This window comes from Psammomys obesus, unplaced genomic scaffold, assembly GCF_907164565.1.
Source record: "Psammomys obesus unplaced genomic scaffold, mPsaObe1.curated_primary_1811, whole genome shotgun sequence".
In the NCBI taxonomy this organism is placed as follows: Eukaryota; Metazoa; Chordata; class Mammalia; order Rodentia; family Muridae; genus Psammomys; species Psammomys obesus.
In genome coordinates this window covers 7,507,978-7,534,919 of record NW_026596147.1, presented here as the reverse complement: position 1 = coordinate 7,534,919, position 26,942 = coordinate 7,507,978, and the positions used below count along the sequence as shown (strand labels likewise).

The 26,942-nt window shown below is 43.5% G+C and overlaps 1 protein-coding gene across 2 annotated transcripts in view; it reads right to left on the bottom strand.

The window, feature by feature from the left end:
- Window positions 1–25,682, bottom strand: part of Enpp6 (ectonucleotide pyrophosphatase/phosphodiesterase 6) — a 106,018-nt gene extending 80,336 nt beyond the window's left edge. For both annotated transcript variants that reach the window (XM_055593610.1, XM_055593611.1), the window contains exon 1: window positions 25,408–25,682. In XM_055593610.1, the coding sequence (XP_055449585.1) occupies window positions 25,408–25,648 (241 nt within the window). In that variant the 5' untranslated portion in view covers window positions 25,649–25,682. The remainder of the gene's footprint in view (window positions 1–25,407) is intronic.
- Window positions 25,683–26,942: the final 1,260 nt, after the last annotated feature.

The window sequence follows — 26,942 nt, the reverse complement described above, 5'->3', positions numbered from 1 at the left end:
AGAGGCCATTCTGACACAGAAGTGGGGCTTTTGAGCTGTGCGTTGTCCTTCCTCTTCATGGGGCCACACAAGCACAACTTTCTCCACACTGATCTATAAGGTGGATGGACTTAGCCAAGGATCGGAGCAGCCCTGGGAACCAACAGATTGGGACCACTGAGCTATGAGAAACAGGTTTTGATATCTTGAGTACTCTCACACTGATGGGGTCCACAGAAAAACCAGAGCCGACTGAAGAAGGTGACTAAAGGAGTTATAAGGGCAATTATCACAGGCTTATGAAACATCAGAATATAAGAAAACTATAAATGCCCCACCCCAGCTGGCTCCTTTTGCCCAACAACAGCCCCTTTTCTGCTTTTACATCGCACACATTCTGGTAGTCTCTCCTGATTTAGTTCCCATTTCCCCCTTCCGGCGGTCCCCTTTCTAGTTTAATGACTTATAACCCCCCCCTCTCTCTCTCTCTCTCTCACACACACACACACACACACACACACGCACGCACGCATGCATGCACGCACGCACAGAAAAATTAAAGTGTAGGCTCTGCATATGAGAGGAAAGATGCAGTGTTTGTCATTCTGAATCTGATTTGTTTCACCCATGTAACATTTCCAGTTTCACTCATTTCCCTGCATGCATGTGCTACATGTACTCTTGATGGTTGATTTTAACCGTCAACTTCATACATTCTATAATCTCCCCAGAAAGGAAAGTCTCAATGAGGGGTTCTCTAGATCGGGCTGGCCTGAGGACATGGTGGGGAGAGATGTTTTGATTACATCAATTGTGATAATACCATCTACCAGATTTAGCTCCTGAACTGTTCAAAAGTAGAGAACTAGCTGAACACATGCATGCATTCATCCATGTCTTTCTGCTCTTCCCTCTGGATAAACTATGACCGACTAGCTGTTTTAAATGTTTGCCTCCTAGACATTCTTTGGTTGTGATGGACTATAACCTGGAGTGTTGAGCCAAAATTAATCCTTTCTCCCCTACGTCATTTTTTTGTTGGGTATTTTATAACAGCATCAGAAATCAAACCAAGAAAATTATGTCTCTCTCGCTCTCTCTTTTTTTTTTTTTTTTTGCATGTATTCCTCCTATTGACCCTAAACCAGACTTTTAACTGACAGAGTGTTTGACTTATTGGGAGATATTGACTACATAAAAGTATGTGAATTTTAAATTGCCAGCTATTGAGGGTGTGATTCTAGAACATGCCTAGAATCCCAGCACACAGGAGGCAGGGGCGGGAAGATTGTGACTTTGAGGCCAGTCTACACTCCACAATGACACCCTGTCCCTTCATCTCCACTCTCAGCTACCAGCTGTTGCAGAATTAAGGAAGCAGATTCAATTAAAAGGCCGTGAGCAAAGACACAATCTACCATTGGCAACCGTGTTAGAAATGCTGATGTGCAGAGTGCCGGGTGTGATCTTAGCATGCATGGGGACAGAGTCAGACAGACCCAGCCTCATCTAAGGAAACACTGGTGGCTTCTGGGGGGGGGGAAGGGGGACAGTCAGTTTACTTCAGGGATTTGGTCTATGAGAGGCTTCAGTCGATGGCCTCGGGCAGAACTAGATGAACTCAGTGGACAGGGGTGAGAATACTGCATACTTGCTCTCCAGTGAGGATCCTGGATTTTAATTTTTACACACACACACACACACACACACACACACACACACACACACACCCCACAGGAGTTTAGACTGTAAAGGTAGAAGGAACCATCAGATAAGAAAACAAAATCTTAAGAAGAAGAGAGATAAAAGCATAAAACGAAGGTAGTAAAATGCATGTGATGTGAGAGCAGAAGGGAGGCCAATGGGGAGAGGAAAGAGACCAGCAAGGGGTTGGGGTCAGAGGTTTTGGGGAGAGGAATGGAGGATGGAGATGAAGTCGATGAAAACGTCAACATAAAACTCAACTTTGTACATAACTTTTTAAAAACATTTTTTTTTTTTGAGACAGGGTGTCACCATATGGCCTTAGCTGACATGAACCTCTGTCAGTTCATGAGCCAGTCAGTCTGGCTTTGAATTTTACAGAGATGTGGCTGCCTTTGCCTCTGACTCCATGCTTTGGGCTGGGCTTAAAGGCAAGTAACACCCTGCCTGGCTGAAAGGTTAATTTTTAAAAAGACAGGATCATAACAGACTCCTTGATTACCCAGTGAGCCCTAACAGCACTCAAAAAGGAGGCCGATGTAAATGGAGGCAGGCACAGAACCTACAAGGCAAACAATGCTACGCAATCCTGACTGCATCAGAGCTATGGGAGGCACAGAACAGTCTCCCTCAGAAACTTGGAGGGAAGCGAGCCTTACGTTTTGGTCTTTTTTACCTCCTGAACTGTGCGAGAAGAAATTTCTGTTTAGGGTTTCTGTTTTGGTTTTGTTGTTTTGTTTTTTTAAAAACATGTGCAGGCGAGGGCACACACTGCTGGAAGTAATTTGTTGCTGTGACTTTAGCAAACTCACACTAGAGCTGAGGGACCTGTGTTACACCTCAGAGAGAACAGAGAAAGTGGAGGAGTTGTGGTGATGCCAGAACTAAGAAGTAAGAACCTGGGGCCCGAAGTCATTATGTGCACAAAATTCTTTTCATAGACCAGGCTGGCTTCAAACTTACAGAGATCCACCTGCTTCTGCCTCTCTACACGAAAAGAAAGATGGTCTCCGACCAAACAATGGCTTGGTGTACAAACTTTCAACTTCATGATGGTGCGTTCACTAGAAACCTTGAGTTAAATTTCGATCTTTTGCCAAGCTGGTGACATGCCGTCCCCTACGCTGTAGATATGCTAGGCAGGACCTTTAAGCCAAAGTTCCCTGTCAGCCACACAATCAGAAAATCACAGAGAGGCACCCAGTGGCATGTGGTTGCTGAGCCATGTCATTCTTCTGTAGGGCAGGTGTACCAAATGCATTTTTGGTCATGATATTTTCAATTTATGGGTGTATTAGGACATAACCCCATTTTGTACATGAATCACTGTGTTGCTAGCGTATTAAAACTCAAGAATAATTGTATTAGAGTTGGCCAAGCTGTAAACTTTAACAGCTACCCCGAGAAGGTGCATGGAGGAGAGAAGAGTTGGGGGAAAGCCATGCCATTTAAGCAGGCATGGAGGCCAGACCCCCAGTGTCAGAAAAGCAGGCAGACTTACAGCACTGACGTGGCGGTGACCCATAAGCTACTGCAGAGGACTCTGGGAAAGAAAAGTGCAGCATCTCATTAAAGAGCACTTATTTAAAGAAAGCATGTTAACTTGTGTGAATTCATCTATGACAACTGACAACACAGTCAGTAGCTCCTTCTTTAGAAAATAAATGTGGGGATAGAATTATTGAGTCATAAGGAGAGTTTTCCATGGCTGGTCCCAAATGATACCTTCCTACTTTGACGTCTTTACTGCCATTTTGCTCTCCTTAGAACAGTCCCATGACATTCCTTTTACTTAACGAAAGACACAAGTCTGGAGCAACCTGCTGTGATGATCTCCCTGAGGTCAATTACTTTGAGAAAAAAAAATACCAAGACAGCATAGTCCTATAAGAATTGGATTGCACAGATAAAGAGGAGAAGTGAGAATGGACAGGAACTGCCTCTCATTTGGGAAGACCTAAGATATGTGAAAAAGAATCAAGGAAGGGGTGGGGATGATGGGTGAAAAGACCCTTGCGACTCTAGAAATTTTAGCCAGAGCATCCTCAAGCCAGTCACTTTTCAGAGGGACTGGTCAGAACAAGACGTTTGCTCTACTCAGTGGCTGGCCATGTCCAGCCTAATGGCCATCACTCTTAGCATTAGCTCGACCCTCTGGGGGACAATGACTGCCCATCAGGTCTTCCTCCCACAGCAGGTGATCTGGGCAATATGTTGTCATTGCTACCATACTTGCTCCCTCTCAAACCTCACCCCCCAGTCTTCCCAGCACTTTTTTCTTTGTTGCTCTAGCTGCTTACGCTCTTGGCTGCCCTTCCACAGTCCCAGAGGCATGCTTGCCTCAGATCCTTTGTCCTTGCTATCCCCTCTTTGTGATGCATTGGCTCCAGAGAGCTGCCTGGTCAGCGCCCCTCCTTCCCTCAAATCTGTGTTCGAAAATTTATCTCAGCAAGTCACCGTGGAAAACTCTCTCTGGTCACTCCTGCTACGACTGCTCCTTTCTAGTTTTCCCCACCAAATAGATTTCCTTTTGGTATTTTTGTGTTTAGCATTTTGTAAGATTATAATTTTTCTGAGGTTGGACACTTAGCCCTGCTTGGTTCATATGCATACCCAGGGCCTATGAAGAGTGTAGTTTCTGATCTGTAGCATGCAGTAGATACCTTTTGAATGAAAGAATGATGGCCACCCACTGTGTAGGCATAGCAAGCACTCTGAAAATATTGATGAATGAATGTATGAATTGATCACCACTTGTCTACAAGCTGGAATATAAAGTTGAAACAGACAAAGCTCCTGTTCCTGTGGCTTGATTATTGGATGCTGGAATCAGTTATTCACAGGAGCAGAGATATCTTGTTATAAATAATTTATTCTATCTTTAAAGAAGCCCAAACTCACAGTTGGTGGGACAAATCCAGTGGTCTTCCGTTTTTGTTCTTGTATTTACATTTCAATTCTGGAAGCTGAGTCTTGTTTGCCATTGTATCTTAAGCCTTTCCTAATGGTGTTTCCTTAAGAAAACATTATCGGAGATTGGCTTCTGTGGAGTAAAGTTCAAGACTTAGAAAGCAAACATTTTCATAAAATATCAACCCAATTCTATCTAGTCAACTCAAATATTGTCCCAGGTTTTGTTTTAAGCTAGGGAGGTAATTTCTTCACTATTTTCAGACACACACACACACACACACACACACACACCACACCACCCCAGACTTATTTAACTTATTCTGGGAACCAGGCCAGCAGCAGGGTCCCTGGAGCAGCACGGGCTTGAAGCTGTCACCCTGAACTTGTCTCTTGCCAACCTCTTAGCTTAGGTTATTGGGAACAATTGCTGTAGGCCCACAGACACTCATTTCACGGAAGAGGTAAATCAAGTTTAGAAAAATCTACCAAGTCTACAGAGAAAAGTGTTGCCAGGCTGGGTGTGTTGGTACATGCCTGTAATCCCAGCACCCAGCAGGTTCAAGCAAGGAGATTGCCATGAGTTCGAAGCCAGCCTAAGCTGCAGAATAAGACTTTGTCTCCAAAAGCCCAAGCAAGTGCCACCATGATGGCTTGATGGGTAAAGACACTTACTGCACAAGTCTGGAGACCTGAAGTCAGTCCCTGGAACCTACAAAAAGGTAGGAAACTGATTCCACCAAGTCATCCTCAGTCTTCTTCATGAAGGACGTGGTGTACACACACACACACACACACACACACACAGAAAATAAATAAATAGATAGATAGATAGATAGATAGATAGATAGATAGATAGATAGATAGATGATTTTAAAACCCCACATAAAATAAACCAAAAGTGGAGAAAGAAAATTGATTCCAATTGTGCCAGATAGCTGGAAATTTAGGAACAATGTAGCTTGAAGACAAAACGGTTCTGGTGAGAAAAGATTCAGAAAAACACAACAACAATTATATAGGTCAGAGAGTATTTTAAGACAAAGATTTCATAAGTCGTCAACTGTGAAGTTCAATGTTAATCTCCTAAGCCCATGTGTAAAGCAACTTTTTGTCCCTTCCTTAAGTCTTTGTATGATGAAATGGCTCTGTTTTTTATGCAGAGGTCAGGCCCTGGCCTTCAGGACATGGCCACTTCAGGCTGAATAGAAACAGGAAGATTCTATGGAGCAAAACGACAGATAAGTGAGTAAATGAGCAAATGTATTTTCCACTGGTTCAAGACTCAATTTCCTGAACTTTACATTTGTGTCCTGTCAGGGTGGCGACTTGGTCTCAGATCAAGCAGCTTCATGGCTGAGACTAGGCAGCAAACAGCTCTGATTCAATAAATATTTCCTTGTGCCCATGTACACCAGCAAATCCTTCTCCCCTCAGCCCTTGCTTGACAGCTGTGACTCTAGGCGAGGGGTCCTCCTACAGTGAACTGGGATTGGTAGTAGAGGAGACCACTGGATATTCCCTAAAACAGTATTCGACTTTGTTCCTCCGGGAAAAGTACAATGACAGAGATGATTTTAAAAAGAAATTTCTGGCCTACGCTTTTAACCTCACAAATTCTACCTCAAGCCAGGCTGATTCTCCTCTTCTCTTAAATTATAGCTTTAAGTTTGAAGTAGAAGAAGGTACACTCAAACTAAATTTATGTCCTAAAAAGTAAATGTCCAGCCATGGGGATTTGTTTGCTGAGGTTCCTTTTTACTGGAGTGGTGACAGATGTGAAGAGGGGAATATTCACAGGGTTGAATATGGTATGAGCATGGATCAGAAGTTTCTAGAAAGAAGCAGATCAGAAAAGATCAGGAAAAAAAAGACCTTGGCAGTGACCTTTGAACATACTCCTAGGACTTCAATCTCCACATTGGTTTAGAAAATAAACATTAATCTGAAGTGACTTTTTTTTTTAAGAAAACAAAATTTGCACATCTCCATAGCCCAGACTACAACCTGTGTGTCCTGCTTCTAGTCCATCATGGTTCTTTTTATAAGAACTTCTTGCACCGGGCAACGAGGCAACCAATTTGAAGCCCAATACTGACATGTGATTGTCAGGGAGAGAGAGGGAGGAAGAGGAGGAGGCGGTCAATAGAAAGAATATAAAATATGGCTAAGTAAAACATTAGGCAATCTTGCTTCGGCGGAAGGACTGGCTTTTTGTTATTAAAAACTTCGTGTTCTCCTGCTGACCATGAACCACCTGGAAAGAGGAGCTCGGCTCACACAGAATAGTTTCTATCTGACACCATGTCGCCTCAGGGAACTGCTATCGCTGGGAATTTGCCCAGGCTCTGGGTTATAATTGGCTTCAATTCCCACAGTAAAAAATCTCTTGGGTGATAAGAAAGAGGTCTCTCCCTCCACGCCCCAGAGTGCTGGGCTACTCGCCACTCTGGAATTTTCTATAACTGCAGGGCTGCCTGCTTGCTGGTTATGACATTCAAAAGGGTTTGCGAAAACACGTAATTGCATCCATTCCTGCTCTGAGATCCCAGAATGCATCCTGGGTTGAATGGCGGTTGCTACCAGGGAAAAGAGGATGAAGAGAGTCCTACAGCTGGGTCTGAGGGGCTGTTTTGTCATATTCCGTTAGGCTTTTCTTCAGCTGAAATGAACACATTCATGTGCTAGGTGTGGGGAAAAGAACCGCTGAAAAAGTAACTGTTTGAGGTAAAGTGGTTACAGATGACTTTAAAATAAAAGCAAAGATGGGGACAAGCAAGGAGGTACAGTTGGTACAGATGCTAGAACAAGCCTGATGACCTGAGTTCAATCCCCAGGACCCACACCGTGGGTGGGGAGATCTGATTCCTCATCTAAACACACACGCACACACACACACCCCAAACCACGAAACAAACAAACAAACAAACAAATGTAGTTTTCAAGCAAAGAGGCACTTACTGAGTTTCTGCAAAGTGTCAGTGAGCGTGAGGCAGGCAGAGCGGGATGTACAATGAGTCCCATGCTGCCCTGACCCAGACGCCGTCCTGTCCCATGTCCCCACGATCAAGTACAATTAGAAGCAACTAGCCTAAAGCTGCATCTTGGTGGTCTGGGTCAGTGTCCCAGATGTGGACTATCAAAAGAGGCCTGTCTAAACTATTTTTTCACAATTGTACGGCCTTGGCCTTTTGGGAAGAGTAGCTGAGTGTCTGAGGTTGAATCCTCTCTTTCATATTCACGACCAGCCACACTTATTGTTCACATTGTCCATTGAGCCACACAAAGGAGGGTTTAAAACGAAGGGAGCCATGAGGTTGCTTGGTCTGGAGGGAACTTGGAAAGGCAATGGCTCCTGTACTGTGGGTATCTGTGTGGACAGGGAGAGGCCATGTGCACAAGGCAGCTACAAGACCTCTGTCTGACGGAGAGAGGCTGAGGAGAGTGTTGCCCTGTGAGCCCTGTCCTTGGAACCCGGAGGGAAGAGCCAGCCACATGATGCCATGAGAGGACAGGATTCCGTGCCCATGGCTTTGCTGCATGTAGTCTCTGTGCTCATCAACAGTCGCCTCTGTCTCTCAGAGGTTGAGGGTCCTACCAGGGCTCTGTTTGAATGCATAACATACTTAGCAGGGCACAGAGTGTAGTACAAATTCTGGAAATGTGCATTCTGTGCCCTGCTTGACAGAAGCTGTCTTCTGTGACCAAGGAAGATGGCTGGGATGCTGCAGAACAGAGGCTGCCCATTGTCTTCTGAGAATGACCCTCCCCCTCCCCGCTGGAAGCAGCACTGTGAAAATACAGAGCAAGGGAGCGGATGGTGGAGCCCTCTGCTCAACCCTGACGTACCCACTCCCTGGCTCTGTTACCTCAGACAAGTCACTGATCTTCTTTATCCCATGCAACTCCCCAGAAGCCTGTAAAGATCAGCACTGGGGAGGAAGAAGTGCCTATTTTAACTTGTAGAAAATATGTTCTTATATGCAAAAAGTGCTAAGATAGCTATAGGAATAGTTGGATTAATTTAAAAATTTATGAAGGTAGCAAGACACAACATCTGCAACGGATCATTTGTATTCTGTAGACTAGAAAAAAATGAAATTAGAAAATAATTCTATTCACAGCACCAAATGATATACATATATGAGCATATTTAACACAGAAAATGCAAGACTTATGCAATAAAAACTACAGAGTATTCTTGATGAAAACTGGGAAGAAATAGAAAGATATCCCATGTTCATAGATCAGATTTATTAATATATCCTCCCACTTGACCTACAAGTTCAGTACAATCCCTATTAGATTCTGATTGGTGCACCTTTTTTTGGGTGGGGTATAAACTGACAAGCTCATTCTAAATTCATATGAAAACAGGACAGCTAAAACAATCTCAAAAAGAACAAAATTTGAAGACTTACACATACCCTTCTTAAAACCATCTACCAAGCTACATGGCATTCATAATAATACAATCCTTGCTTAAGAATGCACATGCATATATCTATAAGTGAAATTCAATTGATAACCAGGAATAAACAGTTATGTTCACTTTAAGTTCAAAATGATTTACAAACTAAATAGAGTTAAATGTATAAAACCCTTATTTAGGCCTAACGTTAAATGCTGATTTCTGTGCTCTCCATATCTGGTGGCAATCTTTGTTTTGAGAATCTCCTGTCTCAATGTCGTGTAAACACTGCTCCCAAATTTCCCCTGGTATGTCAGTAGCCAATCAGTGAGCAGGGAAGAAAATAAGGCTGAACTTTCTGCCAACCAGAGGAGGAGGAGAGAGAGAGGAAGTAGGGGATGCTACCATGAGTAGAGATCCAGGAGACACGATGAGAGAGTTACGAGAGCAGAGAATGCCATAAAGTGCAAGTATCTTGGGGGTTTATGCTAGGAGAAAGCCAGGCTAAGCTAGAGGGTTAAAAATAGAACGGTAACTGCTCAGTTGTTGTGCCACTAAGCTTATTAAACAAATAGCATAGTCCGGTCTCAGTTATTTGGGTGTTAGCTGGGTTAAGAGAGAACTGAGAAACACACACAATTTTGAAGCTGCCGCTAACACCCTTAGAGGAAAACAGAGAGGATAGATTCATGATTGTGAGTTAGACGATGACTTCTCAGATATGACAGAAAAACTATAAGTGGTGATTTTAAAAATGGATAGATAAGACTTCATTCACTTTTAGCTTGCACTTCAAGACATTCCATTAGAAAGGCAAAAGACAACTCACAACCTGGGTTATAAATCATATATCTCATAAAGAATTTATACCCAGAATATATAAAATGAACTCCTATGGCCAAAAATTTTAAAAGACAATCTAATTTTTAAAGACTAAATGGATTTAAGCAGACATTTCTCTTATGAAGTTATCAAATATCCAAAAAGCACACGAAAAGATGCTCAACATCATCAGTCATTGGGGAAATGTAAATTAAAACTATAATGAAATGTGGCCTCATCTTCCACCAAAATGGATGAAAGAGAAAGAAAAAAAAAAGAGGGAAAGAGGGAGAGAGGAAGGAAGGGAAGAAAATAAAATATAGAAGAAGGTAAAGCAGCCTTCATGGTTTTCAAGACCTATTATGAAATGAAAATGTGATAGCTCTTTTCAGGATTAAGAATTTCAGCTAGAAGAAAAAAATTCCAGAAGTTTGCACTACAAAGAAACAATGAATGCTTTAGTGATGGAAAATGCATTTTACCCTCATTTGAACATTAAGCAGTGTATGATCTTCTAGACCAGTGGCCCTCAACCTTCTTAATGCTGAGACTTTTTAATGTTGTGGTGACCCCCCCGAACATAAAATTATTTTCATTGCTACTTCATAACTGTAATTTTGCTACATTATAAATCATCACGTCAATATCTGTGTTTTGAGGTGGTTTTAGGCAAAACCTATGAAAAGGATCTTTTGAACCCCAAGGGGGTCATGATCCACAGGTTGAGAATTCCCTTTCTAGATGGTTCTACATCCTCCCTTACCCAATCTCCTCTTCATTTCAACTCAGGGAATAAGGGAGAAAAAAAACATCAAGAAACCCAGAGAGGGTTAGGCATGAAAGAACATATAGCAATGATGGGAGCTGGAAAGAATAGTCAAAACAAAACAAAACAAACAAACAAACAAACAAAAAAACAAACAAAAAACCTGAAGCACAGAGAGAGAATTCCCATGCTTCCATCTTGATCTTAGACAAGGCCCAACTGTCCCCAATTCAGGTACCTGCATTTGGTGTAATTGTACTTCTAGCCAGCTCTTGGGCTTGAGGCTTGACCTCTGTGTTCTATTCCTTTCATAGAGCACTTTCTGCATTTTCCTTTTTGGAATTCTGAATGTCTTTGGGGCAAAATTTAGAGGAGGACACATGGTGTTCTTACATAATCTTAAAGCTATTCATACAGCTTGAGTTTTATATTTTTCAGAGATAAAGACATGCCAAAGTGGATGCGAAAGTCACTCACAGAAATGTACAGATCTTAGTTTGGGACAAGTCCAGTTGGCTAAGATGCAAAAATGGGTCAGGTTAGGAGTAAGTGGAGCCTGAAATTAGCTCCACTCATAGAGCCCAGTTAAAGCTAGGAATAGGCCCAGGGTACTCAAAAGTCTAAAATGACAGGCTGAAGGCCGCTTTGATGTTCTTTTGGCCCTAGCAATGAGAAGGACATCTAGTGTAAAAAGAATGAAGGGAAACTTGGAGGCATGCGGATTATCACCAGAAGATTGCAGAATCCAGAAAGACCAAAATTGGTGAATTAATAAAGTGAGAAGGTTATCAGAAAAATAAGGGAACCTCAGCCAACAGAGGGAGGCTCAACAGCAAAATCCCAGAGCCCAAGAGAAAGACAGACAATGTAAACCTGCCTCTGTGGAGTCAGAAAGATGTCTAGTGACAGGCACGAAGTCAGGAAAGTCCAACAAGTGGGAATACCTCCATCAAGCAAGTTTGGGGTCCAGATGCACAGATTGCCTGTCGTCTACTTATGCCCTTAAGGGGGTACAGAGCAAGAGCAAGGCAGATGGCTGTGTGGACTGAGCTGGTCTGCAGGGACAGCGTGAAGGGTCCGCTTGAGGAATGGAAGTTGTATACAGAGAGGAGACTCACTGAACATCTTTCATTATGTTCGTCATCAGATCAGTGGAGAAGCTTCTTCAGCATTGGTAATTCAAAGAATAATGGGGCGACGTTAACCAGGAGCCTCCTGAGTCCTGGCCGATTGCCATTCACCAGCTTGAAAGGCAGACTCAGGAAGAAAAAAGGAAACTCTGAAACTCGTTTTATCCTCACTAAGCTTGGAAACGCCTTGGGGATGGAGGGCGTGACCATGTCCGTGTGTGGAGGTCAGGGGTCAGGCTGAGTGGTTTCTACTGGTGCTAGAGCCTTGTTTTAAGTCCACCTTGTGCTTTTCCTTTTAGCGCATATGAGTTTGCAGTTTACAGGTATAGTGGTGCATATAGAGGGAGGGCACAGCACTGGAGGGCACGCAAACTGTTTGCTGGTCCCTGGTGGTCTTCACTGATGCTGTTTGCTGTCTTCCACTTGCTGGTGGATCCTGGCTGTACAGAGTAAAGGAGGGAGGTTGCCTCAGCACCAAGGAGCGCAGCTGACCTGAGATGCAGGACGAGGTTTAAAAGGTTTTAAACAGCTCGTCACTTATATATAAACCGCACAGTTTGGAAAATATCTGACCCGGGGGTTTCGCAACATCATCTAGAGGCTGTTGAAGCCAAGAATGCAGCCTTGGGGTCTTCTCAATGGTCCTCATGCCCCCCCCATGTCTGAACTCCAAGTCAGTACATGCTCTGCCCTCATAAGCTCAGTCAAGAAGGTTTTTTTAGGCCATCTACTTTACAAAGGATAAAAACTGATACCCAGAAAAGAATGCAGGTGCCCAAGTTCACATTGTTGGGGGTGGGGTGACTCTGAGGAATTGTCTTCTTTCATGGATGTTTTCATCAGTCTGAATTAGCAAGGTAGAGATAGCAGGGACCTGGAGAGTGTGTCTCAGGTTAGGCTCAGGCTGTGCAAGTGAGTGATTGATGAATACAGAATTACGGGTTTTCTCCAAAACACCAACATTTGTTTAAGATTTTTTTTTTGCCTCCAAGCATTAAAGCAGAATGTTTTCTCAGGCCCTTCTGTGAAAAGCAAGTGTTTAAACGTACAGATGCTTTTTCATGGAAAGCCAGACATGCCATGGAGCCAGTGAGTTCATTTATTTGGTTTGTGTGCAACATCTGGATGAAGAAAACAACTCCCAGAAGCCCCTTAGGCAAGCTCTGGAGGTGCCTCAGACACTACACCTGCAGATGGGGGACTTCAGCTGCCGCCCCACTCCTTCAGCCCAGAATCCTTGTCGTAGACCATCGGCACCAGTGACATACCACAAACAGTTTTCTTTAAATGCATGAAGCAGGTCAAAGTGCTGTGATCATAACGAAGGCTGCAAAACCTTGTAGGTCATCATCTCTCTTGTCTCAGGGTTTTCTATTGCTGTGATAAAACTCCACGGCTCAAAGCGACTTGGGCAGGAAAGTTTAGTTAGTCCATCTTAGAGTTCCAAATCAGTGAGGGAAGCCGGGGAAGGAATGCAAACAGGGCAGAAACCTGGAGGCAGGAGATGATGTAGAAGCCGTGGGAGAGTGGTGCTCTCTGCCTCGCTCTTCCTGGCTTATTCAAATAGAACCCAGGACATCCTGCCTGGAGATGTCACCACCCACCATGGGCTTGGCCCTCCCTACGTTAATCATTAATCAAGAAAACGCTCTCCAGGCCTGCTCACAGGTCAGTCTGGTGTAGGTATCTTCTCAACTGAGGTTTTCTCATCCCAAATGACAGCAGGCAGTGCGGAACTGACGTTAAACTAGCCAGCACACCCACGGCCCTGGCTCCCTCTGTAGCCCTTCAGACTCTCCCCGGAGCCTCACTACTTCTGAGACCGTCAACATCCCTAGCACACACCTGCCAGTCACTGAAGCATAATTGGAAATCCTTTCAGACCCAGGACTGGCGAGATAGCCTGGCTTATCCAAAATCTCAGCTCATTCTGTGGCAGAATCAGGAGAGACTTGACTTTATACCCCTTCTGGTCTACCAATTGGTCCCACGTGTTGGTCGGTCTAGTTAGGCATGCTAAGGCTACTCACAGCTGAAGGTGACTGGCTAGGGTACCTGGTCCAACCCATTTCCCACCCACAGCCCACAGGTTGTGTGTCCGTCTCAGACGCTTGCAGACATTCTCATGACTACTAATCCTGCCACAGGCTGAGCAACTGCAGAGGCATGTCCCTTCAGAGACAGCCAACAGGGAGTCTCTTCTTCCAGGGCCGAGAGAATCTACTGTATTCCAAACCACATGCTCATGTAATTCCAGCCTGTGCGGCTCTTTGTCTCAGTGTCTGCCAACACATCACTCCAAAACCTCTCCATTGGAGTGGCTCTCCTTGTTCTCAAAAAGGCTGAAGATACGTGTTGGTTACAATTAAGAAAAGTGGCCAGCAAGAGTCAAATGCCACACAGGACCTGAGTCCCAGACCTGCCCAGGTCCCTGCCTGCTTAGTCTGTGGACACAATGGCCCTATTCACCAAAGAAGACTCTGAAACACGAGTAGGCGTTGCTAAAGGGTCTTTGAAAGAAAACGAACTTGCTGAGTCAGGCTCCCTCCAAATTCATTTTAAGTGACTTTTACCCATTTCTGGCACAGGATTTCTGGATGAGGCAGGCCCCAAGAATGGAGCAGTCTAACCAAACTCCCAGAAGCCTTAGGAAAATGCATGTGGTCATATCAATCAAAAATGATCTGGAGCAAGCAAGGATGGGGCTAGATCCACCATGGTCTGTAGGCCACAAGGGCTCCATTTGAATGAATCTTCTGGGGTGGGTTTGAGGGGGAGGCCAGCCGTTATTGTAATCAAAAGCTTTCAGCACATGGGAAGGCTTTTCCCACTACCATTCCCTCCTTCAGGGAGCGGGCTTCTAGCAGGTCGATGGTGTAGAGTAAGAAACCCCTCTCATCACCACGGAGGCCAAGAGAAACATGCTTTTTGAAGTGTGCGGAAAGGCCGTTGATGGAAGCTTAAATAATGATGTGCCAGGAGACATTATTTCTTGTAAATACTTGCAACACTTTTTCCCCCTTCAAGGCCCAAGTTGGCTAGAGCTCTTTAGGGCTTCTGTTGCCCCACGCTGCACCCACCCAGAGTGCTTTCAGCAGCTCTGTCAGGGCTCATTACAAAGACTGTGGTTTCATTTTGGAATACAGAACGATGCTCTTACGTGTCTTTTGAAAATAAGTGGCAGAAGTTAGAAAAAAGTTCCTGCAGACATGTTAGTTGCATTGGTGGGAGCTCTTTTCTATCGGATGTGTGGAAAACATGTCTCAGCCTTGGAAACGTCTCAAGCCCCCTTCTCTTTAACCATTGCATATCCACTCCTCAACCAGTCAGTAAGTGGCAGTCCTCAAACTCAACTCTTCCCCTTCACAAAAAAAAAAAAAAAAGGATGTTTAAATGTTTGAAAGGGAAAAGGAAAGCTATATTCACTGCATTATTCTACTGTGAGTTTTCAAAGTCTTCCATCAGTTCCTGTCCTGTAGGGAAAAATGTGGTTTTCTTAAAAACATAGAAACGTTGTGGGAATATGTTTTTGTTTTAATCCCAGGTGTGGGATATGGGACTGCTTCAGATTGTCCACAGCAGCAGACTATGGATTTGCCTCGCGCTCTAGCAGGGACGTGATTTTGCCAGCTGAGGATAGTTTATGTTTGGAATTCTGGGGAACTCTTCAGAGGGTAGATAAATGCCAGAGTCCCAAGAGAGGGCAGCTGCTGCTCCCATTGCTGCTGCCATCCCTGCTCCTGCTGCTGCTGCTGGTTGCTGGTTGCTGGTTTCTCCTGTTGCTGGTTACTGTTTGCTGCTGTTTATTGGAGAGCTGGTTGCTAATTGAAGATATCCTGACAACGAAGATCAAATTTGCCCCACAGAACTCGATGTCCCTAATAAGCAGGAAGTGTTAGATATCTCTGCCCCCTTTCCCTTCTAACCTTCTTTCTCTCCTACCCAGTGTTGAGGGATTGGAATGGATAGGGGTGCTGTAGAGAAGTAAATAAAAGAACCCAATGAAGTAGCCAAAAGTCTGGTTATACGTCACATGTTTGTTTGGTTGGTTGGTTTTTTTTGTTTTTTTGTTTTATTTTGAGACAGGGTTCCCTCTGTGTAGCCTTGGCTGCCCTGGGCTTGCTTTGTAGGCCAGGCTGGCCTCGAACTCACAGAGATCTGCCTGCCTCTGCCTCCTCAAGTGCCGGGATTACAGGCGTGAGCCACCACATCCATCTTATATGTTGCTTTCTAAATTTAAAATAAATGTACAAACTCATCTCTCTGTGTATCTCTCTAAACCACACCCAAATGTGGTTAACCTCTCTTCTTAACCTTTCTTCCATCTTATTCAAAATTGCTTCTCAGATTGCCACACTCTCCATTGGTTTTTTTTTTTTGTTTTGTTTTGTTTTTTTTAATATCTGGCTCAAATTTAATTCCCTATTTAAAAGTCTTTCTGCTTATATGACAATATTTAATTCTAAATCCATCTTCTCTATGGAGATGGTCAAGACCCAGTATTTCTTTCTCAGGCCTCTGTCTGCACGTTGTTCATTTAATTTATTCCATTTTCAGCTTTTAGGTTGTTTCCTGCTTTGTTCTGTGTGGTGGCTTGAATGAGAATGGTCCCAATAGGTTCATATGTTTGAATGCTTGGTGCTTAGTTAGTAGAACTAGGAAAGGATCAGTAGTTGCCAGGTCCAGAGTGAAAGTCAGTCTCTCTCTCTCTGCCTGTCTCCCTTATCTCTCTCTTCTCTCTGCCTCTCTCTCTGTCCATCTCCCCTCTCTCTCCTACTGCCTGTGGATCGGGATATGAAGCTGCAGCTGATGCCTGTCTGCTCCCGGTCATGGGCTGACCCTCTAAAACTGCAAGCAAGCCACCAATGAAATGTTTTTCTTCTTACGAGGGTTGCTTTGGCCATAGTGCCTCTTCACAGCAAAGGAGGGGTAACTAAGAGAGCCCGTTATTTCATTATTTCACTCATAAATCAATCTTTGACATTTTAGGTATCTTCAAAAAAATCCTCTTTCTCATCTAAGCTCGTTAAATGCAATAAGACATACACGTTTCTTGTTGCAGGCGGCATCATTTTGAATATATTTGTGGCACATTGCGTTAAAGCTAAGGATAAATTCTGGCTCTCCTTATGGGAGGATTGTATATCATTCACTATTGGTATCAACCTTGGCAACGTGATTTACTTAAGTCATTGAAATGTGAGCGAGGGTGATTGGTGCCACCTCTGGGCAGTAGTTTTAAACACACCACATTGTTCTATGATTATCTCTTTTCCACGTAAGTCCCATGTCTCTTCTAAAGGCTGACTGTCTTGAGCCTAGATTCCAGTGTGCAGAAAAACTGAGGCAAAGTTAATTCCATAAGCCATGCTCATGACTGAGAAATAAATGATCATGCTTCTGGTACTGTTTGGGTTTTCTTGTTACTGAAACATAACTTAGTAGGACCTTATTGATAGCTTATATGGTGTGCACAGCTAAAATAATGGCAATTTAACACATGTACATTCTCATCTGTCTTCACAATGAACATCCTGGCTGATTTTTACTTTGTCCATTCTAATACTGAAAAACAATTAAAACCCAAGGATGACAGCTTCAAAAAGTCAAAATATGGCAAAACAGATTAAATTGTGTGATGGTTTGCGTGAAAATAGCACCCCTAAGCTCAAATAATTACATGCTTAGTCCCAGTTGGTGAACTGTTTGGAAAGGATTAGAAGACATGCCTTTGTTGGAGAAAGTGTGTCACTGGGGATGAGCTTTGAGATTTCAAAATCCCATGCCAGGTCCAGTCTCTCTCTCTCCCTCCCTCTCTCTTTCTCCCTCTGTCTGTCTCTCTCCCTCTTGCTGTCCTTCTCTCTCCCTTCCTTCCTTTCCCCCTCCCTCTCCTCCCCCTCTGCCTGCTCCCTGTGGATGAGGATGTAGAGCTCTCAGCTACTATTTCAGCCCCCCGCCTGCCTGCTTGCCACCATGCTCCTCACCATGATGATAATGGACTAACCTCAAAAACTGTAAGCAACCTCCCCAATTAAATGCTTTTTCAAAAACAAGAGTTGCCTTGGTCATGATGTCTCTTCAGAGGAATAGAATGATAACTAAGACAAGTTGTATCTTTCATAACGAATCCCCAACTCTTTCCACTATAACATGTGCTGTAGATATCCTTCAAAAGTATATGTTGAAATTCTAGTCCTTAGAACCTACAAATGTGACCTTGTTATGGAGATAAGTAAGGCCTTTGTGCTAGTTTCATTTCTCTTACTGTGATAAAAAAAACGGGCAAAAAGCAACTTAGAGAAGAAAGGGCTTCTTTCAGTTTGCGATTCCAGGTAGCAGTCTATCGTTTTGAGGAAGTCAAGGCCAGCACTTCAAGCAGCTAGTCACAGCACAGCCACAATTAAAAGCAGAGAAAAATGAATGTGCACATGCTTTCTTGCTTGCTTACTTATCCTCAGGTCAATTTCTCTTATCTTGTATACCCCAAGATCTACTGCCTAGGGAGTGGTGTCACCCACAGTAGGCTGGGTCTTCCCACATCAATTAGTATTGGCAACCAAGACAACTTCTTGATTGTGCGCAGGGCACACAGGCCAGCTCAATGCAGACAATCCCTCTCTCAGAGTCTCTTCCCAGGTGATTGACAGTTACAGCATCACAGCTTTATAGGCATGGCACAGTTACTGTTATATCATCAGAGAGTGCCCAGTTCCACATGGATGGAGTAAAACGAAGAGAGGAGAGACAGCTACAGACAGGTAGATTGCCACGTGACAACAGAGGTAGAGCTCTTACAGACCAAGCAATCCCAAGGATGACCAGCAGTACTTGAAGCCACATTCACCCTAGAATGTTCAGAGAGAACATGGCCTTGCCACCACTTTAATTCTAGACTCTAGCCACCAAAATTATGAGGAGGTAACTACCTTGCTGTAAGCCACCTTATTTGTAATTGTTATGAAAATCCTAGGAAACCCAAGTACTACTAGCACCTTAGTTTCAGGACAGAAATTTTGAGAAACTCCCACAAAGAAGGATTGGGAATGGGTACAGCCTGTCTGAAAACCCTTAGTTCCTCCACTGAGAGCCATCAGTCAGTGTTGTTTGGTTCATTCACAAGGTCACAAGAGTGTAGCCGAAACAGATGTTTTCCCCTCAAGTTTTGGAGTCCAGAAGTTCAAGATGAATGTGTCAACCAGGTTAATTCCTCGAGGCTTCCCAATTAGACTTAAGATGACCATCTTCTCTGTGTTTTTTCACATGGTCTTTCCATTAGACCCGTCAGGGTTCCGATCTTCTCTTCATATAGAGACATAAGTGATTACCATTAGACCCATCAGATAGAGACATAGGTGATATTATATCTCTTCATATAGAGACATAGGTGTTATTAGATTAGGGCTTATTCTAATGGCTTTACTTATCTAAAGTTCCTATCCAGGGGCCTTCTCTCCTACAAGTCACATTCTGGCGTAATAGGGTAGATTTTTAACTCTTGAATGTCACAGTGGATACTAGTTGCCTCATAACACTACCTCGTGTTTATTGGTGTCAAAGGAGCTTCTCACAGTGCTAGAATGCACAGATTGACCACAAGAGTGATAAAGACAAGAGCCCAAGAACACAAAAAAATGGCCTTGAAATTGCCATCAGCATCCCTAGGTCTGACATCCAGGACCACAGCAAAATAAGCCCTTCCTCTTCTCTTGCAGGTCTCCGCATTGGTTCTGGGTTGTTCACCATATTCCATGTCTGCTGTTTCATCAGTAGTCTTAACTACAACTAGATTCTCCTTTGAGCTGTAATAACTACTTGTGTTCTGGTTAACTTTTTTACCCATACAGCATTCTCTTGGATCCATTCTTTTAGCACATCCCTTCTTACAGGCAACTCTCCCTCTAGCCCTCTTACACCTCTAACCTTACACTCAAAGCTTAAAACAAAACTGAAAGATATATTTTGAGATCTATGGCTAGACATAAATGTGTACCTATTCGGCTCTTAATTGCTTTCATATGAATGTGAGTTTAGTTTTTTCTCCTTATTAGGAATACTTGCTCTGAGATTCTAATGTCTGAGTCATTGTGATAATGCTTCTTCGCTATTACAAATTTTGTTTGAGAAGGTAGATAAAAAATATGTCAATTCTCTGATAAAATATAAGAAGAGAAAGGAGAGAGAATGATGGAGTAGCGGTTGGCTGTTGGCTGTTGGTTCAGGAAGCTGGGAAAGATGCATCTACTACCGGGGCTCTGAAGAAGAGATCAGAAAAAGCAGGAGGGGAGCAGTCTTGGGACTTTGAGAGTGCAGGACAGAAGCAGGCTGCTCAATGTGTCTGGAGCTGAGTACACAGCTGGTTTAGCAAGATACCAAATGACACATGTGAACCAGCCTGAAGAAAGTGGTCAGAAACAAGGGTAAAAAAACATAAAGGAGTAGGTGAATGTTGGAGTGATGATAGAATCTCTTGGATATTTTGACTGAAGAGTGACATAGACAGACACATATTTTCCCAAGACTTCTCTGTTCCTGTCATGTGACTGTAGAACACAGAAGGCTGAAGACCCAGAGCAGGTGAGTAGCTCTAGGCAGAACCAGAGGCGACATCCTGCCCTACCCCCACGACAGCGTGAATTCTGCCAAAGCCTGAGAATGTGTGCTTTTCTCAAACCGTGATTGTTTAACTACTTCCTACACTGATTTCCTTTGGTTCAAGTAATGGCTGGTTTTAATTTACATCAGGCATTTTCTTTGAAGTGAAGGGATGTGTGCCTGCCCACGCAGCCTATCACCCCTAGAATGCTGTGTCCTTGAAATCTGGTAAGAATTTGTATCACATACAATTTCTATAGCAAACACACCGGCACAGACTCTATTTGGGGACAGTTAACATTCTGGTTTTTGCTTTGATTCACAAAGGATTTGTAAAGCACCATAAACTCAGAATCTTGCTGTCCCTGGACCCACCCTGAGGAGACCTTTGTCCTGGGTCTCAGGCAAACTTGGCCTCTGACCCCTACCTCTAGCTTACTCTCTTGGTAACATTCCGAGGTCCTTAGAGCAAAACATTCAACCCCACCCCTTCTCTGCACTTATTTTCTGTTTTTAAGTGTAGAAATGATCATTTCAGAACATTTTCATATCTTGGCAGAATTTTTTAGATGAACTAAAATCCTAGACTGGCTTTCCAGTGGCATTTCTGGACCACTTCAACTTCTTAACCAGGAGTCTCAAAAACTTACAAACAAGTGTGTCATTGGCCCTAGGGAAACAACTTTATACCACACTGGGTATCATTTTTCTCTGTCCCTTGACCTGAGTTGAACAAATCACTCCATTTTCCTCCATTGCTTGTATTTGAAGTTTACCAAATCAAATGTGACTATTCCCCACTAAAGAAATTCTCACTTTCCAGAAAGTTCCCAACTAAAATGGACTTAAACAGAATGTATTCTAATCACATAAAAACTGTAGTTGCATTTTAACTAACATTAACTTGATCCACACACACTAAACTTCAGAAAGATTATCCAGAAAGGCAGATACAGTGATAAAAGCCATCCTCCTGCCTATTTACCCCAGCTCAGATCTGAGCTTCACATTGCTTGCTCACAGCCAGACATGGTGGTGCATATTTGTAATCCCAATAGTAGGGAAGAGGGCTGAGGTGAGAATCATGATCTCAGAGCTAACCTGGGCTACATAGCTCAGTACCAACAAAATGTTTCCTTATGTTACTGTGACTAGAAGGAAATTTTCCACTCTGACCTTTATAGCATGTAAAAAAAAAACTACTTTTTAAGCTTTTATGTTTGAATTCACCCAGTTTTCCTCTTCTCCCCCTGCCCCCACAAGCTCAGACCTCAACAGAATACCTCAGCCTGAGGCTGAGTGGCTTGAACAGTGTAAACTGTTTCAAACTGTTTGATTCACAGTTTGAAAGCATGAGGGAATAGCAGGTTTGGTTACTTCTGAAGTCTCTCTCTCTGAACGTTTCTTTGCTGGGTCATAACCTGGCCTTTTCTCTCTACACCTGTGCCTCTTCCTCTGGACATAGAGGAATGGAGCCTCCCTCAAACACTTCACCTTAATGTGATTCACTCTTTAAAGATCTTATTTACAGAGTTACATTCTGAGTTAGTGTGGACTAGAACGCCCACTAGAATTTGGCCAGAGCATAAGCACATTGTGATATATTTTAGAATATTCGTAGGTCTCTATACTCTGAGTTTCTCCTTTCCTCAAGCTAAGTGTAAACCTCTTTGGTGAAAAACCTTGTTTTAAGACTCAGTGATTACAGCAATCAGTTGGTTGATCTTGATCATTATCTGTTTTTTTGTTCATATTTGTCCTGTTGAAAACACCTCGGGTAGGTGGAGGAGGTGAGAATCAGCACAGTGGCTTCTCCACGTCGCATGGGGCTGGAGATCTCTGAAGCTGCTTACAAATAAGTTTGTTTATTTACCATTACCATTCACTGACTGCCCTAAAATTTCTGTCTCTAAAGAGTCTTAGCCATTTGTTAACTTTTATTTGAAAGCATCTCTGGAAGGTTGTATTGATTTGGCTTTCATTACTGTCATGAAATGTCTTGAGGCTGAGGATTTTAGAAAGAAAATTAGCTTGTTTGGTTTGGAGTTCTAGAGAATGTAAGTCCTGGTCTGGGTGGTCCCATTGATTTGGTCTTTGCTTAACTCCTAATACTACATGGCATCATGGCAAGAGAACTCATGGAAGAGATAAATCATATCACAATAGAAACCCAGAGAACATTCAGGGATCAGGTTAAAGTTTCTATGGTAAGTTGCTCTTCTGAGAACTCATGGATTCCATGAGAACTATGCTAATTTCTCTCCTGGGAGCAGGTCCTTGCAATGACCCAAAGGCTTCCTAGTGTTTTTCAGCTAACTGGTGTTTTTCAGCTAACTGTACTGAGGACCAAGCCTCCAGCACACAAAGCTTTGAGGATCATACCACATCTAGACAACAGACAGGGCTAGCCCTAACATCTTGAGCTCCCAGGCTTTGTTCACTTCCCTGTCTGCATCCAGCAGCCCCTGAGTAGACCTGGCAGGCCATCTCATTTGATGCTGCAGCCGAGGACACAGAAGCGGGAGCAATCAGAGGACTGTCAAACTCTTTCCTGCAAGGACTCCAAACAAGCTCTTCTGACTCCAAGGCCCGCAGTGTTTTCCTTCCAGCGACTCATTATTCCTCATTATGTGGAATTAAAAAATATATATATCAAGAGCTTTTGGTCTATGCACACTAATCCATGTAATGAAGCAAGAATGGCTTCTCTCCTGAATTCTGGGAACTCCAAACAGCCTATCTTTTGGTACCAAACGATCTACCTAACAATTTTGTTGGTTTATGAAATAAATGCTCAAGTGCTCAAACCATATGTTTAAATAGAATTCTCAATGGAGATAGTCTTCTTTATAAGCGCAAATAGAATTTCTCAACATCCAAGTGGAAAAAAAAATAAGTACAATTTTTTTTTCAGGAAAAAAAAAAATGGTCTAAATTTATCCTTCAGTCAGTTCCGGGACACTGAAAATTATATAGGTAGATTTCATGGTCTGAAAATTCTTTCGCCCTGACCATAAGTTTACTCCTCAGGTCAAGATGAATCATCCCAAAGACATTTGTATATAAACACAAGTCTTGCTGGCAGCAACCTACATCCAGCATCACTTCTAAAAACAAACAGAAAAGCAGACTTTCAAACCAGATAATCCATTTACCATATAAAAATCTCTAGACAGAAGGTGTATGTGGCCTCCTTGGGCCAGTTTTACTGTCTAAATTAGTGTGAGAGCTTTGTGTGCTAGGTAGGAGCCACAGTCTCTCCCGCACAGGATAGCTTGCTCTTCTGAGAATACAAAGCCCCACAGCCTGAGGTTGTGCTGTGCTTATAGTATCGTTTAGCATGGCCCATATCCCCTAGAGGCCGATGGCCTGTGCAGCGGCCTTGTGTGTTTTCCTGACAGAGCCTTCGTGAAAATGTGTCTTCGTGCCATGTCAGTCATGTCTCTGGCTCTGTGTCTATGTGGGGGTTGCAATGGTCTCTTTTTGCTTGCTGACTTTATAAACTGGATTCTGTTCATTGTCTACTGCAACTGGAAAAAGCCGCACGTGGCAGCTTATGAATTGTGTCTTCCAGCAGGCTCTGGAAGACAACTGGAGGGAGGGTGGCCAGTGTATGTGAAACTCCCCATGCAGAATCGGGTTGGGACACACAATAACCTCTGTGTGTACCCCAGAAGCCTGCGGACCGCTTCCCAGTGAGCAAGCAAGTGAGCGTGGAGAAGCAGAGTCTTTTGTTAGCTGTTTATCTAAGAGACTGGTTTGTTTGTTTGTTGGGGGCTGGGGACAAGCAAATTCCTTGCTTGTGTGCAACCTGACTTTTTTTTTCCTCCCCCATATCTTCATTTCTAATTCTCCAAAGTATAGATTCCCTTTAATTTGAGGAGTCAGCTCATGGTAACTTTGGAAATACCTTGGATACTTGTACAAGACAGAAATCCCAGGGTTCCTGGCCCCTTTCTGTTCCCATCATGCACTTCATTGTTTCTACGGCTAGAACACACAGCTAAACATACCATTCCATACTCTCAGACTCCTTTGGCTTTGGGGTTCTGTAAAGCTGTGTAATGAGATATCACAGTTCTCGGGTCTTGTCTGGTAACATAATTTTAAAGTTCCCTCTGTTCAGGGCACACAGTGAGGTCCTATACAGCTAGCAATGACTGCATTCTTAGCTTCCTTGCATAGCTAGGGAAGCACAGATTTTTCAAAAAAGAAAACCTTTCTGAGAGCCTCTTGCTGGTTTTGCAAAGTAGGATGAAAAACAAAACAAACAACAACAGCAGAATCTGGGAACCCACCTGCATGAGCAGGAAGAGGCTTCAGATAGCATCACACAGACAGAGGCTTAGTTTTCTGCAATCGCCTGGGGTGTTCTGGCAATTCCAGAGGAGGAAGATCATCTTAAACCAAATCCATTTTTCCCAAACAAGCATCTGGAATTCTGTCTCTTTGGTTAGGGGTTTGGACTTACTATTTGCTTACCCACCTTTCCACAGATGCTGGGTAATCTGAATTCCGCGACAAAAAAAGAAATGATTTATCTCTGTATCATTTTACCTGGCCCCCAGAAGCCAAAGCAGGGAGTGGCATTGCTGAGGAACGCTGAATAGTGTGACCTAACAAGTCTCTTTCAAGTTGTCTAGAGGAAAAGTTCCCTGTGGTGGGATCCTCAGAGTAATTGTCACCGTCTTACACATTGATAAGTCCATCTGTGGGAATCCAGTCAGTAGCAAAGGGGCAGAGGGGCTCAGTATAGATTCATGGGGACCTGTCCATCTTCTACACCTGAGCTTAGAAAATGTGAAATTTTATCTGTGAAACAAACAACAATAACCACTTTTTTAAAATCTTCAAATTCCATGGATTACTCATCATTTCTTCTCTTTACAGACAATCTGAAATGGGTCCTCGGGAGGACATTTGTGGAAAACTGGCAACTGTGACAAAATGAAGATCTCACCTGGGAACATAAACCTTTGCCTATCTTTGATGTCCCAAGGGACTAGGGCCATCTGAACATTAAGATTCCCAATGGCAGATGTCAGCCATGTCCCCCCCTCACCCCCCAAGAGGTGGCTGTGGGAGGTACTCACCGGTCATTAGGGTGTAGTAATTGGGATAGGAGAGGCTGGGGAAGTCCGGAGTCAAGTAATCCACTTTGACCCCCCTGTTCACAATCTCTCTGAAGCCAGGCAAGGATGCCAGAGCGTCCTCACTGATGTAGTCTGAGCGAAAACCGTCCAGGAGAAGCACCAGGAGCTTCCGGTGGGCAGAAGCTGGCCAAGCCAGACTGAGTCCAAACACCAACAGGAAGGCCCTGAGCTTTACTGCCATGCTGCTGGGGACTGCCAGGGCCAGCTGGCACAGCTGTGCTCCTGCAAAGCCTGAGGATGGAGAGCCTGGAGCTATTCTCTCTTCTAGGGGCTGGACCTTGAGCTGTTGGCCTTCCTAAGCCAAGTTCACTTGCAGAATTTAAAGGAACAGCACTCCATTAATTTCTTTTTTTCTGCTCACCCTCACAAAGCCCAGAGACTGAGTACTTCTAGATAGGCTGGGCTCTCTAACACCCTAAAATTAACACGAAGGGAGAAAGATACATTCTCATTGGGTTTCTGGTGACTGTTCCATAAATATAAACATCCACCGAGGTGGAACCTTGTAAGACTAACTCACCGCTTAAGTTTGCAATTGTGCTGACCACAGGGAGGAGTCAAAGAGAAAGGGAGTCTTTAAACTTGTTGTTCTGCCCAATTTAAACTGTCTAACTTCTTCAGGTAACAATTTAGTAACCCAAAGCTCATAACTTAGCGTATAAGCTAGAGACAATACATTTAGGTGGGCCTATTGTGAGCTCTGCAGCCTTGCTACAGCCGGAGCCTCTAGGAACAAATCATTCATCTGAGTCTCTGCTGCTGACTTTTGTCCTCCTTGGCCCCTAAATACAGTGTTACTGCTTTAATTTTCAAGTGAAAGAAAAAAAAAAAAACTGTTGGTGCCTGAAGCTCACCTGGAGGAGGGGTTGCCAAACGGAGGAGGTACGGAGCCAGAGAGAATGTTCTAGAATGGGATCGGAAGAGGGCAGGCCTGACAGGCTGGGCTGAGGCAGCATTGTCCCTTGAAGGTAAAGGTGAGCTGGAGGATGGGACTTAGACATGGAAAAAGAGCTTGAAATAGCCAAACAAGTTCCAAAACAGAAATAACTAGGCAGAGGAGCCCTGTCACAGGAGACGGCCTGGGAAGGAGAGAAGGACCAGACTAAGTCCTCAGGTTGCAGGAAACCTCCACAGTGGTTCTTTCGTCTGGCATAAAATTAAATGAGAAATCTTATGTAAATGCTAATGAAATACATGTGGCCATAGAAGCAACATCCTCATTGATTTTGGTGACTGTTCCATAAATATAAACATCCATTAGCAAATACTGGGTTGTATTAGTGTTACAGTGTTGCTTGTATCTCGAGGAACAACACAGGCTCAGTCAGTCTGTGGCTACTCTCATGTTTGCCATTCTGACTGAACAGTATCCTTCTGTTCATCATTCCCTTATAGTTAAAGTCAAACCTTCACATGGCACCAAGGATTAAAAGAGAAATAGCCAAACTACATCTACATTGACTTGGTCAAGAATA